A 22,354-nucleotide genomic window follows, 5' to 3' on the forward strand; every position below is an offset into this window, starting at 1 on the left:
ATGCAATATATTAGATGTTAAGGAGAAAATATTAATCATTTCAATTCTTCAGACTACTTATCAGCTATTCTAGACAGGCAATGATGAAACAGAACCAAGTATTATTAATATTATGTATTCATCATTAAAGTCAGCTATGTAAAAAGAAAATTTGAATATGGGAGTGGGGATTGGGGAACTCATCAAGCATTCTAAGATATAATGTACAGTATTCAGAGTTCATGAAATTTCAAAGCTATGAATTGAGTTACAGTTGAATTCTACAAATATACTGTAATGTCAGTAAATTAGCTAGCCCTTCCTGATTTCTCCCCCCTAGCTTCTCAGTGCAGTGAAGCTGAGGTGCTCCGGTATGAAGCAACTGAGACGCTAAAAGCGTAGTGATATGATGTAGTCCAACAGTAGTGCATCACATGGTCCATCACTCGGAAGTCCAAACTCTTCTTCAGACATTTCTAGGAGTTTCCTAATGATTTCGTTGTCGAGATAAGCCAGGGGAACAACAAACTGCTTTTAGTCAACAGTGTATATTACGAAATTGTCTTTGATAACTGCAGGGGATTTGCTGCAGCTATTAGCTTCATTGTTATGCCTTGCAAAAGAATTCCTCTTCCTTTGGGTGGCACCAAACTTCTGCCATTTCTTTACAGTTCATTTGAATAGATTTTTTTGTCTACATTTCTGCAGTAACTTTTAAAATATCAGAAAGTCAGTCCAATTTTCAACAAATCCCATATTTCTACTCCAACTTATAGCACTAAATATTGGCTGAGTAAAACTAGAATTACAATATCTCTCCAAGGAAACTCAAGACATATATATTCTGCACACTAAAAGTTAACACAAAATAAAATTCAGAATAAAGAAATAATCTTGAGAGATAGGTATGTATTGCAGCAAACTGAAGATTCAGAAGAATATTATAGCAATGAATATATTTGAATTTTCTAAGAAGAATACTGAACATATTGGATATCAATTAAGTATTGCTGTACTGGTTTTTTGTACGTACATTTACAAAATTTATTGAGATTAATTAATATCAGCAAACTAGCAATTCCTGATTTCTCCACCCTTCTTGGTGTAGTGGAGCTGATGAACACCGATGTGAAGTAATTGAGACTAGAAATGCATTCTCGAGTTCTCTGGATAAGCCTCGGCTAAGAAGTGAAATGATGTAGTCCATGAAGACTGCATCACATGGCAGTGTAATAGGCCCATCGCTTGGAAGTCCAAATTCTTCTTCTGACATGTTTAAGAGTTGCCTAATAATCTCATTCTCGAGATAAGATAGAGGAACAACAAATCGCTTCTGATCAGCCGTGTAGATAGCGAAATGACCCTTGTTAACTGGAGTGGAAGTACTGCAGCTATCTGTATCATCACTTTCTCTTGAAAAGGAAATCCTCTTTCTTCGAATGGCAGCAAATTTCTGCCATCGTTTTGCCAACTTGATGAGTTTCTTGGAACTGATCATGGTGCTAACTTAGGAAATAGAGAGATATTGAAGGGAAGAGAAGAAGATGTGCAGAAATTTGTAGTGTTTGATGATCAAAATTGGATGAGAAGCAACCTATTTAAAGTGGTTCAATTTCTTGAGGAAATCAGGTAAGGCAAAATCATGTTCCACCCAGCTGTATGGGGGGCCTTTAAGACATACAAATAGAGAAACACATGGTTATGTGTCCCAATCTTCACATCAATTCAAATAAATTGATTAAGCTATTTATAGGCAAATACCATTAATTTAGTGCTGTGTATATTGATCTCTCATTTGGTAGGTTTCCTTGAAATGACAAAGGTAGTTGAGCTTTCCCCATCTGTTGGAAGCAAAGGTAGAATGCTTGATGAGTTCCCCGATCCCCACTCCCATATTCAAATTTTCTTTTAACATAGCTGACTTTAATGATGAATACATAATATTAATAATACTTGGTTCTGTTTCATCATTGCCTGTCTAGAATAGCTGATAAGTAGTCTGAAGAATTGAAATGATTAATATTTTCTCCTTAACATCTAATATATTGCATGTAAATACAGATGATATTAATGAAAAGATAAGTTGTTATTCTGCATAAACTCCATAGAACTTCAACATTTCAGGTTCTCTAAAATGGCAGTTTAGTTTCAATGTCGAATAGACTTGATAAAAAAGAGTTAATACCCAATTTAGTCCTGGACTATAGTGGTTTTACTCAATTTAGTCCTAAGCGACTTTTTGTACTCAATTAAGTCCCAGACTTTGATGATTTTACCTAATTAGGTCCTCCGTTAACAATTCCGTTAGTTGATGGTTAAAAATAGGGTTAATATGGTAATTTATCCTCTATCCTCCCTTTTGGTTAAATTGTCATCTTCTTCCTCATTTCTCCCCTATCTTCTTTCTAACTGTAAATTTAAAAAAAAAAAAAAAAAACCTTAAACTAGCAAGAAAAATTGTGAAAAAGAATGGAGTCAAGGGCGTTTGAAGTCATGGAATAGCCTTTGATCATGGTGTTCCACAAATGGCCATTAGGTTCTTCGATCAGAGTGAAGAGAGAAAACGCATAGGAAGAGGCCAGGGAACGCATGCAAGGATATGAGTGGTCGAGTAGTTTCATGAGCCATGAATTCTGGTGGCAGAGACCACATGTGATAAACAAAGAGTGAATTTGCATGAGGCGGATCGATGAAGCTCCATTTTTTCTGTGTAGTCGTAAAGTGAGTTTTGAGGCCAGAAGTTCAGCGAGCTCATCAATGGTAGGCTATGTCCTCTTTCCCTTGACCACTTCCTTCTTCTACCACCATTTTGAACTTTGCATCTCCTCCCCAATCTCCCTGTCATCAACTTTCCTACAACTTCCATCATCATAACCACAAGCCAAAACCCAAAAAATAAAATCCCACCACAAAGATGCAAGGAGAAATGAGCCGAGGAAAAAGATGGCAATTTGACCAAAAGGGAGGATGGATGATAAATTACCATATTAACCCTACTTTTAACCATCAACTAACGGAATTATTATGGAGGACTTAATTGGGTAAAATCATCAAAGTCTGGGACTTAATTGAGTACAAAAAGTCATTTAGGACTAAATTGAGTAAAACCACTATAGTCGGGGACTAAATTGGGTATTAACTCTAATAAAAAATTTGGGAAGGAGGTCAAGTGGGAAAACTGAGGATACATCGAAAAACATTCCGTTGCCAAGAATCAAACCCAAGTCTCTCAGGTGAGAGCCAAGTATCCTAACCAACTAGACTACAACGGATGTGTTGATACAATCTGACTAACTCTTTGGTGTTCCTTTTTTCGTGTTTCTTTGACCCAAAGCCAAATTTCCTTGCATATATTTAGGGTCCGTTTGGTTCATTGGGTTTCCATACCATGAATGAGAATCAAAATCATAGTTAGTGTTTGATTGACAACTTTTTAAAACACGACTATGGGATTTGATTACCCTTTCAACTAAAAACGTTATTTCTTAATTACATTTTATATTGTCTTAATTACAATTATGGGAATTGCATTTAGAACTAAGGGTTCATCTGCAAACTTGGAAAATAATTTCCAAAAAATAGATTATTAGGTAGTGCTTTGTTAGGCTGGACAACTAATCTCTTTACTCTATTGTTTGGGTAAATTAAGAGCGGCTAAGCCTCGAATTATCTAGTTCTATGATAAGATGTGCATGCATCACTCGTAAGGAGACCCGCTAACCCTTTGAGTCTTTGACTCTACTTGCTTATTCTAGGGTTGTTGACTTGAATGGGCAAAAACCAAGTGGAGTGGACAAATTAAAGATGGACCATTTTTAAAACTTGGATATGTTTAGGCAAAAGTCCTTTGGCAGAACTCCTTTGGGACTTACGTTTGTTGATAGAAATGTAAGTCCCAAAAGAGTTGCATGGTGATCTTAAGTTGCTGCAAATAGCTGGTTTTATGGTGATCTTAAGCTGAACCTGAAGCACATGTACACTTAAATAACGTCTCTTGCATTCCATGTCATGCAATACTCTCACTCTTGGACACGATGTTGTTCAAAAAGTCACACTAGTCCCATGTGGTTAGGAAACAGTGCAACACATTCTAAGTCAGTGTAATGGGTATTAATTCCAGTGTTGCCACCGCCATCGCCACCGCCGCACTAGAAAAAGCCTTCAATGATGAGGAGTCGACGAAACTCTTCAAGAACAACACATTCTACTTTACTGTACTTCTTCTACAAACCTTTAACAGGCGTCATTGAGAGTGAGCCTGAGGTCGTCCAAAAGTTATGCATAGCTTTATATTAAAGCCATGAATGTCTGCTGCAAGGTTTAACACGGTTAAATGAGAGATGGGGGAGAAAACTTATGAAATTACATTTTTATCCTTAATTTTAACCATCAACTAACAAACAAGTTAACAGATGACTAAATCGGGCAAATATTACATATATAGTTGAGGACTTAATTGGATAAGAATGGTAGTCGAGGACTAAATTGATAATTACGGCATAGTCGATGGACCATTTTGGATATTAACCCATTAATAAAAGATGATAGACTAAAGAAAGTTTTTAAATATAGAAACATTATAAAAGATAAAAAAAAATACTTACATTATAAAGACTTGTATTATGGACACATCGAGCCAATTCATCGTCAACAAGTTTTTAATGTCTTCAAACATCACGAAACACTCCTCTAGGTCCAACCTAGGTGCCAGCTAGGTTGGGCATCCACTATGAAATTTTTATACCAAGGGCTTTAGACCCATTCCTCGTATCAATTTCTCAACAACCAAAGGTTACCCTTAGGTTAGCGGCCACGCACTACGTTATCTTTTGACCTTATAGTCAACAGAGATAACTCCCGTTGTGAGAAATTGTTTAATGGGATTATGTCTACGACTTATAAGTCTAGACTTACCATTCAACTCTGTACTCTACCAATTTTGGCTATCGCAAAGCCCACACATTGGAGGTACGATTTTTCCAACTTAGGAATATTCTAAAAACGAATGGCATAGCCATTCAGCTTCTCGCGACACATGTGTCTAAGACTTTCAACATAGATTCCATCCTGGATCTAGCTATCACCAGAATTTCCACTTGACAGACCACACAGGCTCACATCAACCCCATTCACGGACTTAGTGTCCTTTAGATATCTGGTTACCATGCTATACCCTTCAAGTACAGCTGGATATCACACGTAGTGTAGTCTAAAGTCATGAATATACCGAAGGCATTTCATAACTCTCACTATTGCCTTCTAGTGTATAGCACTAGGGTTACTCGTATAACTACAGAGTTTGTTAACCACAAAGGCAACATCTGGCCCAGCACACCTCATCATTAGATACTACTAAACTACCAATAATCTGAGTGTATTCTACTAGAGAAATACAATCACTGTGATTTTTTGATAGTTGTACGTTAGTATCTAACGTTGTCTAAGCCACTTGATTATCATCATTTTGCAAGGAATTAATCAGCACAATGAGATTGGTTTCACACGAGACCATCAAGTCCTCTCACGATTTTAATCCAAAGATTTAAATCCGCTAAACCCATAGCTTTCATGTCAAATCTCCAATTTAACATGATCCTTGGTATATTTGATCATACGATCGTTTCTACCCACGATGAGTTTATCGTGTATAAACACATATAGTGATATCATGTCTATCATATACCATATGTAGACACACTTGTCACTTTGTTTATACTAAACTCGTTGGTTATCATTGTATGATCAAAACATCACGTGCCAATTTTCAGGCTATTGTTTTGAAACAGACATACAAAGATTTCACCAATCTATACACTTTCTTTCGTAGCGTGGAACCACCAAAACCCTTAGGTCGTTCCTTGTCTATAAAGAAAGTGGTTTTCCACATCCATTTGATGAAATTCTGAATCCCACACAGTGGTTATGGTAAGTATCATCCTTATGGATTTTTATTCTCATCACGAGAAAATATACATTGAAGTAGCAAAGGCACTCGCATCGCATGTAATTTTCAATTACAAGCCAAGCCTTATACTTCAATGAAATCATCCGGTTTTATCTTTCGACTAATGATCCATTAAGATCCAAAAGTTTTGCGACCCGGGGGAAGAACAACCAGTTCCAAAGTATGATTCTCTAAGATAGAATCTACGTACTTCACTTTATAGCCTCTTTATGGTATAAAACCAATTTGAAACTTACGAACCAGCCAACCACTAGAAGGGGATTAATTCTCAAAATTAATATTGGACTTAATATGAAATTAGTTTCGTAACGTTTTAGAATTAATCCCTGAATAGTCTAGCCGGTCACGAGAGGTGACTTTGTCCAATCACGAGAGGTAAACTCATTTTACTTCCCGCGGACATCCGTAGAAATAACAATTTTTACATACATTCGAGGCTTTGTTTTCTAACAAACGTGTCAAAAAATCTGATCCATTTCCTAGTAAACAAGTTAGACTATGCGTATCGCATTCTAACAAGTACGTCAGAAAATCTGGACCACAGAATTTTCCAATCCCAGCCAAATCCAGTTCATTTTCTACTTAACAAATTAGAACATGCTCACTGCATTCTAATATGTACGTCAGAAAATCTGGATTACAGGATTTTCCAATCCTAACTCACTTGCTACGTCTAGCTTTGAGCTCGGGTTTTAGGTCCCTCATTAGACCTTCATAGAAATAAACATCTTCAAAGAACAATGAATTTCTGAATTGTCATGTTCTTAAGTACGTCCGTAACATGGACTTTGAGTACAGAGAACAAAACCACATTTGGCAAGCCAACCCCCCCACACATTTCAAGTATTAATAGGATATAGCTCATATCTATCCACAACTCGTAAGGAGCCTCATCGAGTTACTTGTGGGAAACCTTTGTTAAAGGTTTTTGCTTGACCAAAATAATAATTGCCTCACCCCCACATTCTTGGGGTAGGCCCGAACATATCAATGTCTTGATATTCGTGTTCGGTAACATTATACGATTTAGGTGAATCCACATTGTACCCTCGAGTGCAATAACAACATAGAAATCACCCGAAGGTGTTTCTTGTTCACCACATCGATCAGATTTATACCGCATTAATTCCACAATTAATTTGGTTTTTCCAACTTTATTCTTATAAAGAGTAACATTCCGCTACAGCGGTCTTGAAAACAACAACCAATACACTTCTCACAAGGTGCAGGCAGTTCCAAACTACCCCTCACGAGAGGTGAAAGGGGAAGCACCTTTCGCAAGATGCAATTAAGCCCCACGAGAAGTGCTCGAATCACCTATCTGGAAGAATAACAACCTTCCATATGCTTTCACTTCAAATGGTTGTGACTTGTGACAACCAAATTAAAGCCGACTAACGTTGAGCTTTTAATCCCTGGACATTAGTGCTGTAGAAAACTTTCATAGTGAATTCAATTAGCACTCTATAGTACCAATAATACACTTGTCCGCTGGTGTACGAAACGCCATCACATTTGTACGTTAGTGGTTCATAGAACCCACTTTCCTTGTACTAAATACACTCATAATTAAGCGATTAAGCTTCATAATAAATGTAAATAGGTGCTGCCACGTACCGACGTGTTAAATAATTAGCAACATATTGAGCCTTTCGTTAGTGCTACAACATTAGCACAGATTAACAACCCAACATTCCATCATTTGTCTCAAATTAAATTTCACACTAGGAAAATTTGGAATTCTTGATCAAGTTAACTGTAACACAAATAACAAGATCAAATCAACCAAAATTTCAACTAGTTGAATCAAGCCATTATAATCGTATTAAGAATATTATTCAAAATATTCAATACAATAGAGCCGTGACGCTCACGATTATATAGTCATCACAATTTTTGACAAATTTAGCCTTGAAATCTAGAATCGGAGTTCTTTACAAGATTTCAACATGTAACACACTTGTTACATTTCGTTTAGGTCGTTCAACCATTTTGTATATCGTGATCCAATAATCTCAAAATTTATTCGAAAATCTGGCATAACTAATTTATGGACGACATTCGAGAGCCTCTATGCTATACAAGTTAACTAGTCTTAAAAGGACCCTTGTATAGTTGTATATATAGTGGTGCAAAGTCACTTTCCCAACCAATGTGAGACAAAAACTTATTTAAAGCTTTTCCACACCATAATTCCATCTCAAAGGGTCCTACTTTGATAACCCATTTCTCATTCACCCATTATCCATTTTGAGCGTATAATATATCGATCTCTTCGTCTAACTACGAAGAACCCGAATTCACTTTAACTCAACCCAAATCGGAAGTAGACTCTACGTATATTTATACCATAAAATGGCCACTTAAAATACCATTTATGTCATTTTTTCCAACATGAAGGATGTGGCAGCTCTACCTATGTTTGTAGACAAGAGTAGAAACAAAAAACTAAAGCATAAATTTATAAAGTAACGTTTAAGAGTTTTGGAGTTATTCTTCTCCCCAAATGTCATTAGCCAGAGAATTCTCAATGCCTCCACAACAAGCATGCAGTGGCTTTTATATATGCATGAAAGTAACGTTAAGAAATCTAAAAAATAGGAAGACTAATTTATTTGAATGTATGCATGGAAGTAACGTTAAAAATTCTAAAAAAAAAAGTAATAGGAAGACTAAGTTATTTGAGTAAGTCTTCATCTCCTTAATCATTCAAGAATTTCCTTCTTTTCTTGTTGCAAAAATCACACCTAAACGTTGATTAATTGGCACGGTACTAGGCGTCAGCCGACCGCGTAGTGTTTCACCATATCGGTGGTCTAGGCGGCCACATAGGCTTCCTAGGCGCTGACTAGGCCTCATAGGCACCAACTAGGTCGCCTAGGCACCGACTAAGCCACTTGCCGGCTGATTGCCTATTGTTCTCTTTTAATTTAAATGAGTTATTTCACTCAAAATGATATCGTTTTGAGTGAAATAATCCTAAATTGTTAAAACTCTAAATGTTTTTTAGGTTACAATTTAATATTTTAGTATTAATTATTAAATTATTAAATAGTTTATAATTATAAGTCATGAAAAAATTAAAAAAAAAATGCATGAGTGCCTAGGCACCAATTAATCACTGCCTAGGCGTCCTATGCCTTAGGCACCCCCGAGCGCCTAGGAGTGTCTAACGATTTTTTCAACCATGATTTTCCGTCTCTGGTATTGCTTGCCTATAAACGTATCAGTAAGCTATGATTGAAATCCAAGTGTCCCTTGCTTATTGTGGAGGCTATACCACAACTATCAGCATAGTCCCGGATGGCATATTATGGCAACGATGCAATCAACGCAGGATCAAGCCCTAATACCCTCTGTGGGAGTTTTGTCCTCTCATTGGAGTGGTTCCTTGTAGGCACCAGACACTGATCCTCCTATTTAATGTCCACTGAGTCACCGTCATTTACTTCTCCACAATCTAGTCTGGACCAATAAATTTTGCCTTTTGTGGGCAAGATATTTATCTTTGAAGCTTGGATTGATTTACTACAAAAGTAAGATAAAAGGAAAAGATATTAAACATGATGATAAGAGTTTATTTGGAAGTTCAAGCACATCTTCACATTCATACTCCAATATTCTCACTGATTTTCAAACCATATATCCAAGTTCCAGGGCTGCACAGCATCTGCACAGCGTCTGCACAACTGGTTTGCCTGGAAACAACATAGATGATCCTAACAAAACTTCAACTTTGCAAAATGTTGAAACTAATGGGGAACCTTTTCATGTAAACTTTGCGGATAATAAGAATTGAGAAAAGGGTTCCTTAAACTCCATTGTCAGCATTAGCGATGATAATCCTAAGAATCCCATCAACATCAAGAACGGAGAAAAGGATCTACGGCTGAAGTTAAAAATTACATCTTGCATGGCACAAAAGATGGGAATCAACCTCAACCTGCAATAAAATAAAAAGATGAGGTACATTTGTTAATTGATTGATTAGTTTACAAGATGACCAACAATTTAATCATAATTATTATATTTAGAAAGCTAATTTTAGAAGTTAGGAAGAATGCCCAAGATGAATAAAAGGAAAGACTACAGAACATATATATCAAGTATTGGATATCTGTACATTTCACATGATGTGTGTATGTTGAGCTACAGCTGACAAGTTCATCATTTACAAAAAAATTACTGAAATTTATATCAGCAAACTAGCAATTCCAGATTTCTCCACCCTGCTGGGTGCAACGAAGCTACTGAACATCGAGATGAAGTGAATGAGATGAGCAATGCATCCTCAAGTTCTTTGGATAATCCTCGGCTAAGAAGTGAAATGATGTAGTTCATGAATGCTGCATTGCATGGCAGTGTAATAGGCACATCGCTTGGAAGTCCAAATTCTTCTTCTGACATGTTCAAGAGTTGCCTAATAATCTCATTCTCGAGATAAGATAAAGGGATGACAAACCGCTTTTGATCAGCTGTGTAGACAACAAAGTGACCCTTGTTTACTGCGGAAGTACTGCAGCAATCTGTGTCATCATTTACACTTGGAAATGATGAAATCCTCTTTCTTCTGATGGCAGCAACTTTCTGCCATTTTTTGGCCAGCTTGATAAGCTTCTTTGAACTGATCATGATGTTAACTTAGAGAATAGAGGGAGATTATTGAATGGAAGAGAACAAGATCTGTCGAAACCTTGGAAATTGGGTAGACTGAATTGAAGTGTTTGATGATAAAAATTGGATGAGAAACAACCTATTTAAAGTGGTTCAATTTTTTGAGGAAATCAGGTAAGGCAAAAACCATGTTCCACCCAGCTGTATGGGGGCCCTTTAAAACATACAAATAGGGAAACACATGGTTATGTGTCCCAATCTTCACATCAATTCAAATGAATTGATTAAGATATTTTTTACGCAAACACCATTAACTTTGTGCTGTGTATATTGATCTCTCATTTGGTAGGTTTTCTTGGAATGACAAAGGTAGTTGAGCTTTCCTCGTCTGTTCAAATTTATCGAAGCATATGGTGAGTGATGTCCAAAGTTAGTAGAAATTGTTGATGATTTTTGGAAGACAAAACCATGTGGAGATGTTGTCTAATCGTTCTAGCTGGCAAGCTGGCTGGCCTCTGATCCAAATTTCTCATAGCCACTCAATCCACCTCCTAAAGGATCTATATATAAATGCATTTCAGTTTATGTTCACCCCACTCAAGTTCTTCCTTCACACAAATCCTAGTTTCTGCCTTCAAAAATTGTGTCTATAGTGAAAAAAATTTCAGAAATCCTACTTTCTAAAAAGCATATTTCAGCATGGCAATTGGTATGGGGCATATTTTCCGTGCTAAGCAAGTCCTCAGAAGATCTTCTTCAATAACAAACAGAGAATGTGAAGTGCCTAAGGGGCACTTTGCAGTTTATGTTGGGGAGAGTGAAAAGAGGCGTTTTGTCATTCCAGTTTCGTACTTGAAGGATCCTTCATTCCAAGACTTGCTTAGTCAAGCTGAGGAAGAATTCGGATTTGATCATCCAACGGGTGGACTCACAATACCTTGTATGGAAGATACCTTCGTTGAAGTCATCTCTAGTTTGAGATCTTGAGGGAGACTACAGACAACTTAGTTTAGTGAAGAAAATTTTTGCAGAGAAGAGTTTTCCTGTACATTTCATTTGAATAGATTTTTGTTTGCAATTTTTCAGCAACTTTGGAAATATCAGAAAACCTCTCCAATTTTCACCAAATCCTATTCCAAATTGTTGTGTTGAATATACTTTCAGTAAAACTAGCAGTAAAATATCCCTTCATGGCATATTCTACACACTAAAAGTTAAGACAATACAATTTTGGAAGTTCAGAATAAACGAATAATCTTGAGAACAGTCTATATTTTAGGTATGATGTGCTCATCTATATGTAGTCTATATTATTGAAAAATAAAATGAAACTACCAGTAAAATTTAGTGCAGAGGATTTACCACAACTATTCATATGCACAGTCCTTGTGTCTTAAAAATGAAATCTTCTTCCTTTAGAGAGCAACAAATATCTTCCATTATATTTTCATTGGCAAATTGATGAGTTTCTTGGAACTAATCATGGTTTTTGGCAGGAGGATTGTCATCTATGGCCAAGATATTCATCTTTGCAGGTTTACGCAAATAGTGTGGTCAGGGTGAAAGTTCCATGTTAACCATCACACAAAGGTGCCAGATTAGTATATAGGGCATAAGAAATGAAAGAAAATGAGATAACAAGATCAGTATATAGGTCAATAATTCTCTAATGGCACTATTGCAGCTGATGGTCAGAACTGTTCAAAATTGAGATAACAAACTGACCATATTGCTATCTCATCATATGGCTCAAATTACATATGATGCTAGGCCAGAAATGGAAGTGGCAGAATCTTATTGTTACAAATTCAATTAGGCAATTATATAGTTTAATGTTTTTGAATAAAATATATGCAAATAAGCACTTGTCACAGGTATAACTGTATACATAATGAATATATTTGAATTTTCTAAGAAGAATACTGAACAATATTGGATGTCAAGTATTGATGTATTGGATTTATGTACATTTCACATCATGTATTGAGCTACAACTAATATCCCTGTTTACAAAATTTATTGAGATTAATATCAGCAAACTAGCAATTCCTGATTTCTCCACCCTTCTTGGTGTAGTGGAGCTGATGAACACCGATGTGAAGTAACTGAGACGAGCAAGGCATTCTCAAGTTCTCTAGATAAACCTCGACTAAGAAGTGAAATGATGTATTCCATGAAGACTGCATCACATGGTAGTGTAATAGGCCCATCGCTTGGAAGTCCAAATTCTTCTTCGGACATACTTAAGAGTTGCCTAATGATCTCATTCTCGAGATAAGATAGAGGGATGACAAACCGCTTTTGATCAGTTGTGTAGACAACAAAGTGACCCTTGCTTACTGCAGAAGTACTGCAGCTATCTGCATCATCATATAGACTTGGAAATGAAATCCTCTTTCTTCGGATGGCAGCAAATTTCTGCCATCTTTTGGCCAGCTTAATGAGCCTCTTTGAACTGATCATGGTATTAACTTAGAAAATAGAGAGAGATTGAATGGAAGAGAATAAGATTTGTAGAAACCTTGGAAATTGGATAGAATGAATTGCAGTGTTTGATGAATGAAATGAATATGGAAGTGATGTATTTAAAGTGATGAGGAGGCTAAGACAGTCTTTAAGCTGTTGAGGAGGCAAAACCACATGATTGACACTGAGGAACCACATGGTTATGCTGTATGGGGCCTTTTAGCTTCAACCACAAATATAGAGTGTGGCCATACATACATGAGGAACCACATGGTTATGCTTCCCAAATGGCCAAATTCCATTTACTTTCTTCTCTGATCTCTATCTTCATCTCTCATTTGGCTAGTTTTCTTGGAAAGACAGAAGTAGTTGAGCTTTCTCTATTTGTTCAATTTCATTGAAGCATGTGGGGAATGATGTTCAAAGGCAAGTCTTTATCTACAAAGTTGTTTGGATGACAAAAATGTGTGGTAATGTCTCTTATCTTGCTAGCTGGCTGCCCACCCATCCAAATTTCTCTTAGCCACTCAATCCACCTCCCAAAGGATCTATATAATCACATATGAAGTTGTTATTCACCCCACTCAAATATTTCCTACAAAATACCTTGGTTCCTGCATTCTAAAATTGTTTTTATAGCATCTTTGGTTAACACTACTGCTGAGGCTTAAAAGAAGAAACATCCCAGAATGGCAATTAGTATGACTCGCATTCTACGTGCTAAGCAGGGCCTCAGAAGGTCTTCTTCAAGAACAAACAGAGAAAGTGAGGTTCCTAAGGGGCACTTTGCAGTTTGTGTTGGTGAGAGCGAGAAGAAGCGTTTTGTTATTCCAATTTCTTACTTGAAGGACACTTCTTTCCAAGACTTGCTAAGTCAAGCTGAGGAAGATTTTGGATTTGATCATCTAATGGGTGGACTCACAATACCTTGTCCAGAGGATATCTTTCTCAACGCCATTTCTAGCTCGAGTAGATCTTGAGAGACTACAAACAGCTTAGATTAGTGGAGACAATTTTTTGTAGAGAAGAGTTTTATTGTACAGTTACTTGTTTCCCTTTTTGGTTGTCTCATGATCAGATTGGGAAAAGGATAAATCTTGAGAAAAATACAAACAGATTATTTTAGCAGAGAAAATTTTTGCACAAGAAATTTCTTGTAACATTTATTTCTGTCCATCTTCAGTTGTGTCTCATGATCAGATCAGGTGGCAAAATATAAATATCACTGGTTATATGGAAGCCTAATTTGCTGTAAATGTCTATGTCTAAAATTCAGTTGTGCCTCATGTCCATATGCTTGAAAAATATGGACATTTCATGAATTTTCTGCAAAAAAAATAAAAATAAAAATGGAATAACTAGAGAAGTCCAGTGTCACAAGTAGCACTGAAAACCCTTTTGCTTTTGTAAATATATGGCCATTTGTCATAGATGTTGCAAGTATTTCTTCTAGGAACTTGAGTTAGGGTTGTATTATCCATCTAGATGCTATATTCTTGATTATTGCATAAAGGGAATTTTTGCATACCTAGGGACTAGGGTTATTGAGTTTATGAAGAATTTGTGATTGTATCTTGTTAATGTTTTGGTTTATAACATTTATTAGCATGCTAGCTTTTGGAAAAATCTTGGCTACAACGAGAGTTGGGTCAAGATTTCAAGTCATTCTTGACATAAACTATATTTCTTCCTATGAAATTAAATAGGAGAAATTGGGCGCTTTTGATACTTTGTGTGCTCCATGGACTTGAAATTGATACATCATAAGAGTGAGGCAATTCCTTGTTCTAATATTTGTTTATTGATCATGAGAGTGGCTTATAGAATAGGATTCTTACGTACATCCCTCAATTTCTCACTTGTGTGAGTTTTCCGCAATCCTTAGGTTGTGTTTTGCATCTATATGTTAACGCTCTCTAAATTGATTCGTATTTTCCTTATTCTATATATGTTCATTTCTTGTTTATATGTGTTTGTTCTATCTTGTTTGATATTGTTTAGCTTCAAGTTAATTTTCTAAGACTAGTTGTTTGTGATTGCATACTACGTGCTATAATCCACAGTCTCAAAGAACAACATAACGTCTATGCACATCGAAATTATCCTATATCACAAACTCAATTCCAGCTTTTTCGGACAACATGGTGGAAGCACCATCATAGTCAATTTAAATTTTAAGTTAGTAAATACTTAAGATTTAAGAAACATATGTAAAAATAAAGTGAGATAGGTCACTGATATACCAATTAACATTCACTGCATTCAAAGATAAAGGGTAAAGTTGATTACTTATACATATGTAGTACATCATATTTGAGATCTTGACTCAATGACATCAACATTTAAAATGTTGTCAAGCCATTGAGTCACTTTCAGTAAGGGACTGAGGGACATAACTCATAAGTATAAAGTTATACAACACAATATTAATCTCAAATATCAAAACCAAATATTTAAATAACTGAAATGCTGAATAATAAAAATATAATGTAAGATATAAGTATACATGTATTAAAGGTAAGAATGAACCAACTCCACCCATCCCAACTCCATTACTCAACTCTAGGAAAAAAAAAACATTTGTAAATTAGAAATTGAAATTAAGAAAGTAATACAATTAAGATTTAAAAAAGTTATAAATTTTATCTTTTTCAAATCTTTCAAGTTCATCTATATTTTATTCAATTGAGATGTGTTGATTGGCCAACCGCATCAAATCTTATACACAAAAATGTCTTTAACAATTTTTAAATTTAGAAAATTCCTAAAAGGCAACTAATTTTTGAAATGCAACTGTAGGTATATGTATGGAAATTTGGCTTTGTCAAGGGAACACAAAACAAGAACAAAAATAAGTGGGTCAGAATTTATCATCAAATCCGTTGTAGTCTAGTTGGTTAGGATACTCGGCTCTCACCCGAGAGACCCGGGTTCGATTCCCGGCAACGGAAGTTTTTATTTTTTTATGTTATCCTCAGTTTTGGTGCATGGTCCATTCCGTAGCTCTGGCTACTCTTGGCCATCTTTTAGCCAGCTCGATGAGCTTAGATGTTGGGCAGACTGAATTGCAGTGTTTGATGATCAACAAGCTACATATCAAAGTGATCTATTTAAACTGCTTAGGCAAAGACAACCAAAAATGAGACAATAGGCAATGTCATGTGCTGCCTAGCTGCAAGGGACCTATTAGCTTCAAGCAGAGACATAGAAATGAGGAATCACATGGGTTTTGTTTTCATTGATTCAAACAAATTGAATTTGTAGGCGAACACCATTAACTTACTGCTCTCTATCCTCATATTCTATTTGAAAGGCTTTCATGTATTCACATAAGTGGTCAAGCTATCCTCATCTGATCTGTTCAATTTCATTGAAACATGTGGGGAATGATGACCTCATTCTTTATGATTTTTGAAAGACAAAACTGTTTAATAATGTCTATTATCTAGCTAGCTGGCTTGCCCTCCAATCCAAATTTCTCTTGGTCACTCAATAATCCACCTCCCTAAGGATCTATATAAACACATTTCAGTTGGTATTCAACTCACCCCACACAAACCTTATTGTCTGTCTTCACAAATCTTTTATATACCTTCTCCAAGTAACAGTGCCTCTAATTTCAAGACAAACATTTGAGCGTGACAATTAGTATGGCAAACATTCTTCGTGCTAAGCAAGACCTCAGAAGAACTTCTTCAAGAACAAACAGAGAAAGTGAGGTTCCAAAGGGGCACATTGTAGTTTATATTGGCGAATGCGAAAAGAAGCGTTTTGTTATTCCAATGTCATACTTGAAAGACCCTTCATTCCAAGACTTGCTTAGTCAAGTTGAGGAGGAATTCGGATTTGATCATCCAATGGGTGGACTCACAATACCTTGTCTGGAGGATACTTTCCTTGACATCATCTCTAGTTCAAGAAGATTTTGAGTGCCGACAGATAGCTTAGTTTAGTCAAGAAAATTTTTGCATAGGAAATATTCTTGTACAGTTTCCCCCAATTTTCAGCTGTCTCTTGATTAACTTAGAAAATGTAAATTTCTGCTCCCTAAGCTTCTCTAGTTCCGCTTGGCCGCTCAGATTTCCAACAGAACTACTGTTATCCTCTGTAATGGCAGGCAATGTTATATATGGTTCTATTAACCATGCCATTCCCTCCCATTGGCTGAATTTTCCCTTTTCCAAGGAACTCAGTGCCAAATAAACCTTCCTCAAACTGTTTAGCAATAGAATCAAAGGATTGGCTGTCCTCATAAAGCACCTAATTATCTGTTCTTGATGAAGTAATTTTCAGTTTAGTTGGGAATGTGGGATGAGCAATCAACATTTGGACCTTCAATTCAATTCTTCCACTGTCCCGATCTGCCTCAGAAGTTTAAACTCTTCCTCCTCACACTCAATGTTAGCAGGACTAAACCTCTTGCACACTTACTCAGAAAATTCATCCCAAAATGGTCAAGCAAAGCACATAACCCTCAAACCATGAATCAATTCTTCCTTTCACATAAAAGGCCACATATTCCATTTTAATTCTGGCATTCCAAGTACAGAAGAACAAAAAAAAAAAAAAAACTTGTTAAACCTTCTAAGTTCTAACCCACCCCATTGGATTCGTTCCATCAAAATCCGAAAATCACTTCAACATAAGAAGGATTTGATGGATTACCTGTTGAAGCTACATTCACCGATTCCAGAATTCTTGCTGCTCCAGGCCAGATGTTACAGTCCTTAGTAACTGAGCTCAAGTTTGATTCCAGAATTCCACTCTACAACATTAAATTTGTGCATTTGCATGCATGATTATATAACCATTTTTTATGTAGCTACTGCATAGATACGTCAATCTTGAACAATTTTTATTTTTTTATTTTTAATTGTAGAAATGAGTTTAATTGACATATTTATACGTGTAGAAATATGTAAGGATACTTCGCTTTGGATCAAGAAAACAAGTAAAGACAACAAAGTAGTTCAGAAACTATCAAGCAATCCATTGTATAGTAGTCTAGTTGGTTAGGATACTTGGTTCTTACCTAAGAGACTTGGGTTTGATTCCCGGCAATAGAATTCTATTTTTACACTAGCGCTGGGTTATTGACATTGTTGTGTTAATTACTAATCTCATTACCTTCTTCTCATATTTTTGAAATATGAGAAGAAGGTAATAAGACTACCTTCTTTAACAAAATAAATAAATAAAAGCTGAAGAAGGTACTCTTACTACCTTCTCTCCCTCTCATAATTAGAATATTAATTATTATTACTAATAATAATAATATTTTAATAACAATTATTATTACAATAATAATAAAAAATTAGTATTTATAATAATAATAATAATAATAATAATTATTATTATTATTATTATTGTTATTAGTATTACGAGTACATGTAATTATTATTATTATTATTATTATTATTATTATTATTACTTCGAGTACTGTACTGTAGTGTAGTTATTGCTATTGTTATTGTTATTGTTATTGTTATTATTATATATACTTAAAGGCATGTACAATCTCGCAGTATCGATTATGAAAGCGAAGAGGATGATGTCCGAAGTATTGCGAGTTCTGATCGTGAAATTCAGCCTATGCATTTTAATTTTAAACAAATTCATCAAATGCATGATATGATGACTAACCACAACGGATAGGTACGGTTAGGCGCCTGGCCGAGGAGGAGGCCAATTTCGGACTATATCGACACGGCCGGACGCCGATTAATCGGTGCCTAGGCGCGATACAATTATAATTATCAAGATCATCGCAATACAACCAATAAAATAAATAAATAAATACATAATGAAAATATTTAAAAACACTGCACGTTATTATTATCATGCAATCCATCTTTGTTAATGTGATATTTTTTTTTTTTGAAAAATTTATGGTGTTAATTAATATTTAATAAAATAAAAAATTCTAAAAATAAATTCGAAGTAATACAAATTGCAAGGGTTGGATTTAAATTAAAGAAAGTGAAAAAGAAGGCAATTGCATTGCCTTCTTTATGGCATTCTTGGTCAAAGCAAAAGAAAATAAAAGAAGGTACTCTCATTACCTTTTTTTCAAATAGGGTTTTGAAAAGAAGGTAATACCATTAGTACTTTACACATTTTTGTATAGGGTTTTGGAAATGTTTTCTCAAAAAGTAAGCTGGACAAAAATGAGAAAAAAGCACTTGGGACTTACATTTAATTTGAGGTAAAAACGCAAGTCCCACTTACGTTTGTTAATTTTTATTTTGTATTAGGCGACCAATTTTTGTTTCCTGCGACGGGAGAAAGCGACCAAAACTGGTTGCCGGAGAAGACTATTTTTTTTTTATAATGATGAATGTACGTAAGTGGGACTTGCGTTTCTGACCTCAAACGCAAGTCCCAAATGCTCTTTTTACATTTTTGTCCAGTTTTTAAAATCGTCATGTTTTTGTCACTTTTTGAGAAAACCTTCCCATTTCAGTCTTCCCCTACCTATCATTACATAAAAACAACCTTTAACAGATCGAAAAAAAATATTTTAAAGCGAATTCGCTTCTATGGCAGTGGTACGATTAGTCCACGGCACATCATGTGAAAATGGTATAACGTCACGATGAGAAGATATGACATGCATTCGTATTCTGGGGACATGTATTTGCATTCCAAGGCCTATCATTGTTAGCGTCGGACCATCGAGGCTAGTGGTGGCGGAGTGCTTGAAGGAGATAGGGGCTTCAATTCGCGTGTGGTGTTCGAGAGATCAAAATGTATAGCCTCGTCGTGGCAACAAAAGAATTCCAGAGCTAAGTATTATAAGTTAATGCTTTAATATGCATGCATGTGGTTATTTATTTAAGCAATAAGGGTCAAATAGGCCATCGAACTGCAAACGATAATGCAATTACGCCACTGAACATAAAAAAAAATTACAATTGGGTCCCTAAACTAATCCATTTCATGCAATTTGTCCAATTTGTAGGTTTCTAACAGGTTACCTAAATTTTAAAATATTTTTTAAAAAATAATTTTTAAAAACAATTATTTTAATTGTTTTTTTTTTAACAGAACTTTGTCTCCGGCCATGGAGATGGAGAGTCTTTCTTCGTCTCAGGTCGGAGATGAAGTTATGTTTTTTTTTTTAAATTTATTTATCTTAAATAATTATTTTAAAAAAATATATTTTAAATTTTGGGTAATCTATTAGAAACTTGTAAATTAGATAAATTGCATGAAATGAGTTAGTTTAGGGACTCAATTATAGTTTTTTTTTAGGTTCAGTGACCTAATTGGATTATTGTGTGCGATTTGATGACCTATTTGACCCTTATTCCTTTATTGAATGGGAGTCAGGAGTCAGGAGTCAGCAATGCTTGCATGCACGCAACATTATAAATTTCTATCTTCTAAATTCTATTGGTTGTGCATTGTTCATGTAGACAGCCCTTCGTATAAAATTATAGAATGAGATATATGTATACATAACTAAGATGAGATAAATGAATAATCTTTCTTATCAATATATCATATTGTCGTGTCTAGCTTTAGGCATGTATTTCTATATAAATGGCATGTGCACGATATTTTTGTGATTTATAAAATAAAAAATTATATTTTTATTGAGGTGGCATATAGAGTACATACTTGGCAATCATCATATTTTTTTTTATTTAGTAAGGAGGGGATTACCCAAAATGTACAGTATGATCAAACATAATAGGCATTACGCCACGAAGGAAATCCACAAAAATCATCTGCTAGTAGCCCAAGAATTTCTTTGGGTGGACTGGTGAGTAATTTCAAACCTCTGGGGTGGCCTTTTGAGAGCTTGGCAAGGGAGTCAGCCACTTGGTTCTGCTCTCTTGCGATCTGTATTATTTGCCAAACCTCGAAGCAGCGTAATTCTCTTCTACATGCCTCCAAAATGTTGTGAGCTGCGATCGACGGGGGCCTTGATGAGTGCATGAACTCACAAACATCTTCAGAGTCAGTTTCAAAGCTGACTTTACTGAACCCCAAATGAGCCGCCAGTTGCACCCCTTTGTAATATCGGGTATGGGGTTGAAACATTTCTGTTTATATCCCCAGCTGGTATGGGGTTGATGACTTCTTGGTGTAAAGGATTTTCACCCAGCCAGGTTTCGAGCCAGAAAGAAGTGTGTCTGCCATTCCTCACCAGCTTCTTAGATCCATTAATCAGAATAGGCACTGACTTGAGGATGCCTCTCCATGCATTTGACATATTCGACCTGGATCTCCAAGTTCTGCAATCAGGTGACGATATTGAATATTTAGCTTTGAGAATATGAACCCAAAGGCAGTCTTCATTCTGCATCAATCTCCAACCTAGCTTAGCAAGGAATGCCCGGTTCATTGGCTCTAACCTGCGTATGCCCAGCCCTCCATGAGTTTTGTTTTTTGTGATCACCCCCCATTTCACTAAATGGCATTTCCTTTCACCCTCCTTGCTTCCCCATAGAAAGTTGCGAATGATCTTCTCGATAGCTTGAATTACTCCGCTAGGCAAGAGGGTTGTCTGCGTTGTGTAATAGGGTACTGATGACAGAACCGCCTGGGCTAACGTATACCTTCCTGCAAACGAGAGCGACTTGGACTTCCATCCTGCTAGTTTCGCCCTTAGTCTTTCTATAATCCCAGAAAAAGAGTCTTTCATCAATCTTCCATGGAATGAGGGAACACCAAGGTATTTCCCCATGTCCGATACCCTTGGAATTCCCAGTAGCTCGCTGATACTCTGTTGCAGTGCTACGGTCGTGTTCTTAGAGAAAAACACCGAGGATTTCGAGAGGCTCACTTTTTGGCCCGAGGCTGCACAAAAGACATCAAGGCACGCCTTCATCTCCAAAGCTTGCTCGACGGTGGCTTCACCAAACAAAATTAGGTCGTCTGCAAAAAAACAAATGAGAAACATAAGGGCCATTCCTAGAGATTTTGATTCTTTTCCATCTGTTATGAGCTATCAAGTCGTGAATAACATGGCTAAGTCTTTCCATACATAATACAAAAAGTAGAGGGGATATAGAGTCTCCCTGTCTTAGGCCTCTGCCTGGGCTGAACCAATCGGAATTCTGTCCATTCCACTGGACAGCAAGACGCGCTGTGGTAACACATTCCAGAATGTTTCTTCTCCACTTCTGATTGAAGCCGATGTCTTTTAGTGTGTCCTCCAGGAAGCTCCAGGACAGAATGTCGTAGGCTTTCTCAAGGTCCAGCTTGATTGCCATCCAGCCTTTAGCACCTTGCTTTGTTCTCATTGAATGTAAGACTTCCTGATACACAAATATGTTGTCTGTGATCGCCCTCCCTGGAACGAAACTAGTCTGATGAGGT

At 36.2% G+C, this 22,354-nt stretch overlaps 5 protein-coding genes and 1 non-coding gene across 6 annotated transcripts; 3 read left to right on the forward strand and 3 right to left on the reverse strand.

Moving 5' to 3' along the window:
• Positions 1 to 920: 920 nt before the first annotated feature.
• Positions 921 to 1,530, reverse strand: LOC116028989 (auxin-responsive protein SAUR68-like). Its single transcript, XM_031270861.1, has one exon. The coding sequence runs from the start codon at positions 1,475 to 1,477 to the stop codon at positions 1,043 to 1,045; it is 435 nt and encodes a 144-aa protein (XP_031126721.1). The 5' UTR covers positions 1,478 to 1,530; the 3' UTR covers positions 921 to 1,042.
• An 8,611-nt stretch (positions 1,531 to 10,141) lies between these two features.
• LOC116029865 (auxin-responsive protein SAUR68-like) lies at positions 10,142 to 10,576 on the reverse strand. Its single transcript, XM_031271909.1, has one exon. The coding sequence runs from the start codon at positions 10,574 to 10,576 to the stop codon at positions 10,142 to 10,144; it is 435 nt and encodes a 144-aa protein (XP_031127769.1).
• A 601-nt stretch (positions 10,577 to 11,177) lies between these two features.
• On the forward strand, positions 11,178 to 11,656 carry LOC116029003 (auxin-responsive protein SAUR21-like). The gene has a single exon (XM_031270874.1). The coding sequence runs from the start codon at positions 11,258 to 11,260 to the stop codon at positions 11,543 to 11,545; it is 288 nt and encodes a 95-aa protein (XP_031126734.1). The 5' UTR covers positions 11,178 to 11,257; the 3' UTR covers positions 11,546 to 11,656.
• Positions 11,657 to 12,464: 808 nt separating this feature from the next.
• Positions 12,465 to 13,211, reverse strand: LOC116028996 (auxin-responsive protein SAUR68-like). The gene has a single exon (XM_031270867.1). It carries the CDS (start codon positions 13,019 to 13,021, stop codon positions 12,590 to 12,592), a length of 432 nt encoding a protein of 143 aa, XP_031126727.1. The 5' UTR covers positions 13,022 to 13,211; the 3' UTR covers positions 12,465 to 12,589.
• A 410-nt stretch (positions 13,212 to 13,621) lies between these two features.
• Positions 13,622 to 17,061, forward strand: LOC116028988. The gene is made up of 2 exons (XM_031270860.1): positions 13,622 to 13,954; positions 16,649 to 17,061. The coding sequence occupies exons 1-2, from the start codon at positions 13,714 to 13,716 to the stop codon at positions 16,951 to 16,953; spliced, it is 546 nt and encodes a 181-aa protein (XP_031126720.1). The 5' UTR covers positions 13,622 to 13,713; the 3' UTR covers positions 16,954 to 17,061.
• Positions 15,903 to 15,975, forward strand: TRNAE-CUC. The gene has a single exon. It is a non-coding gene; the product is annotated as a tRNA-Glu (tRNA).
• Positions 17,062 to 22,354: the final 5,293 nt, after the last annotated feature.

The sequence above is a fragment of the Ipomoea triloba genome, chromosome 9, assembly GCF_003576645.1.
Source record: "Ipomoea triloba cultivar NCNSP0323 chromosome 9, ASM357664v1".
Taxonomy (NCBI): Eukaryota; Viridiplantae; Streptophyta; class Magnoliopsida; order Solanales; family Convolvulaceae; genus Ipomoea; species Ipomoea triloba.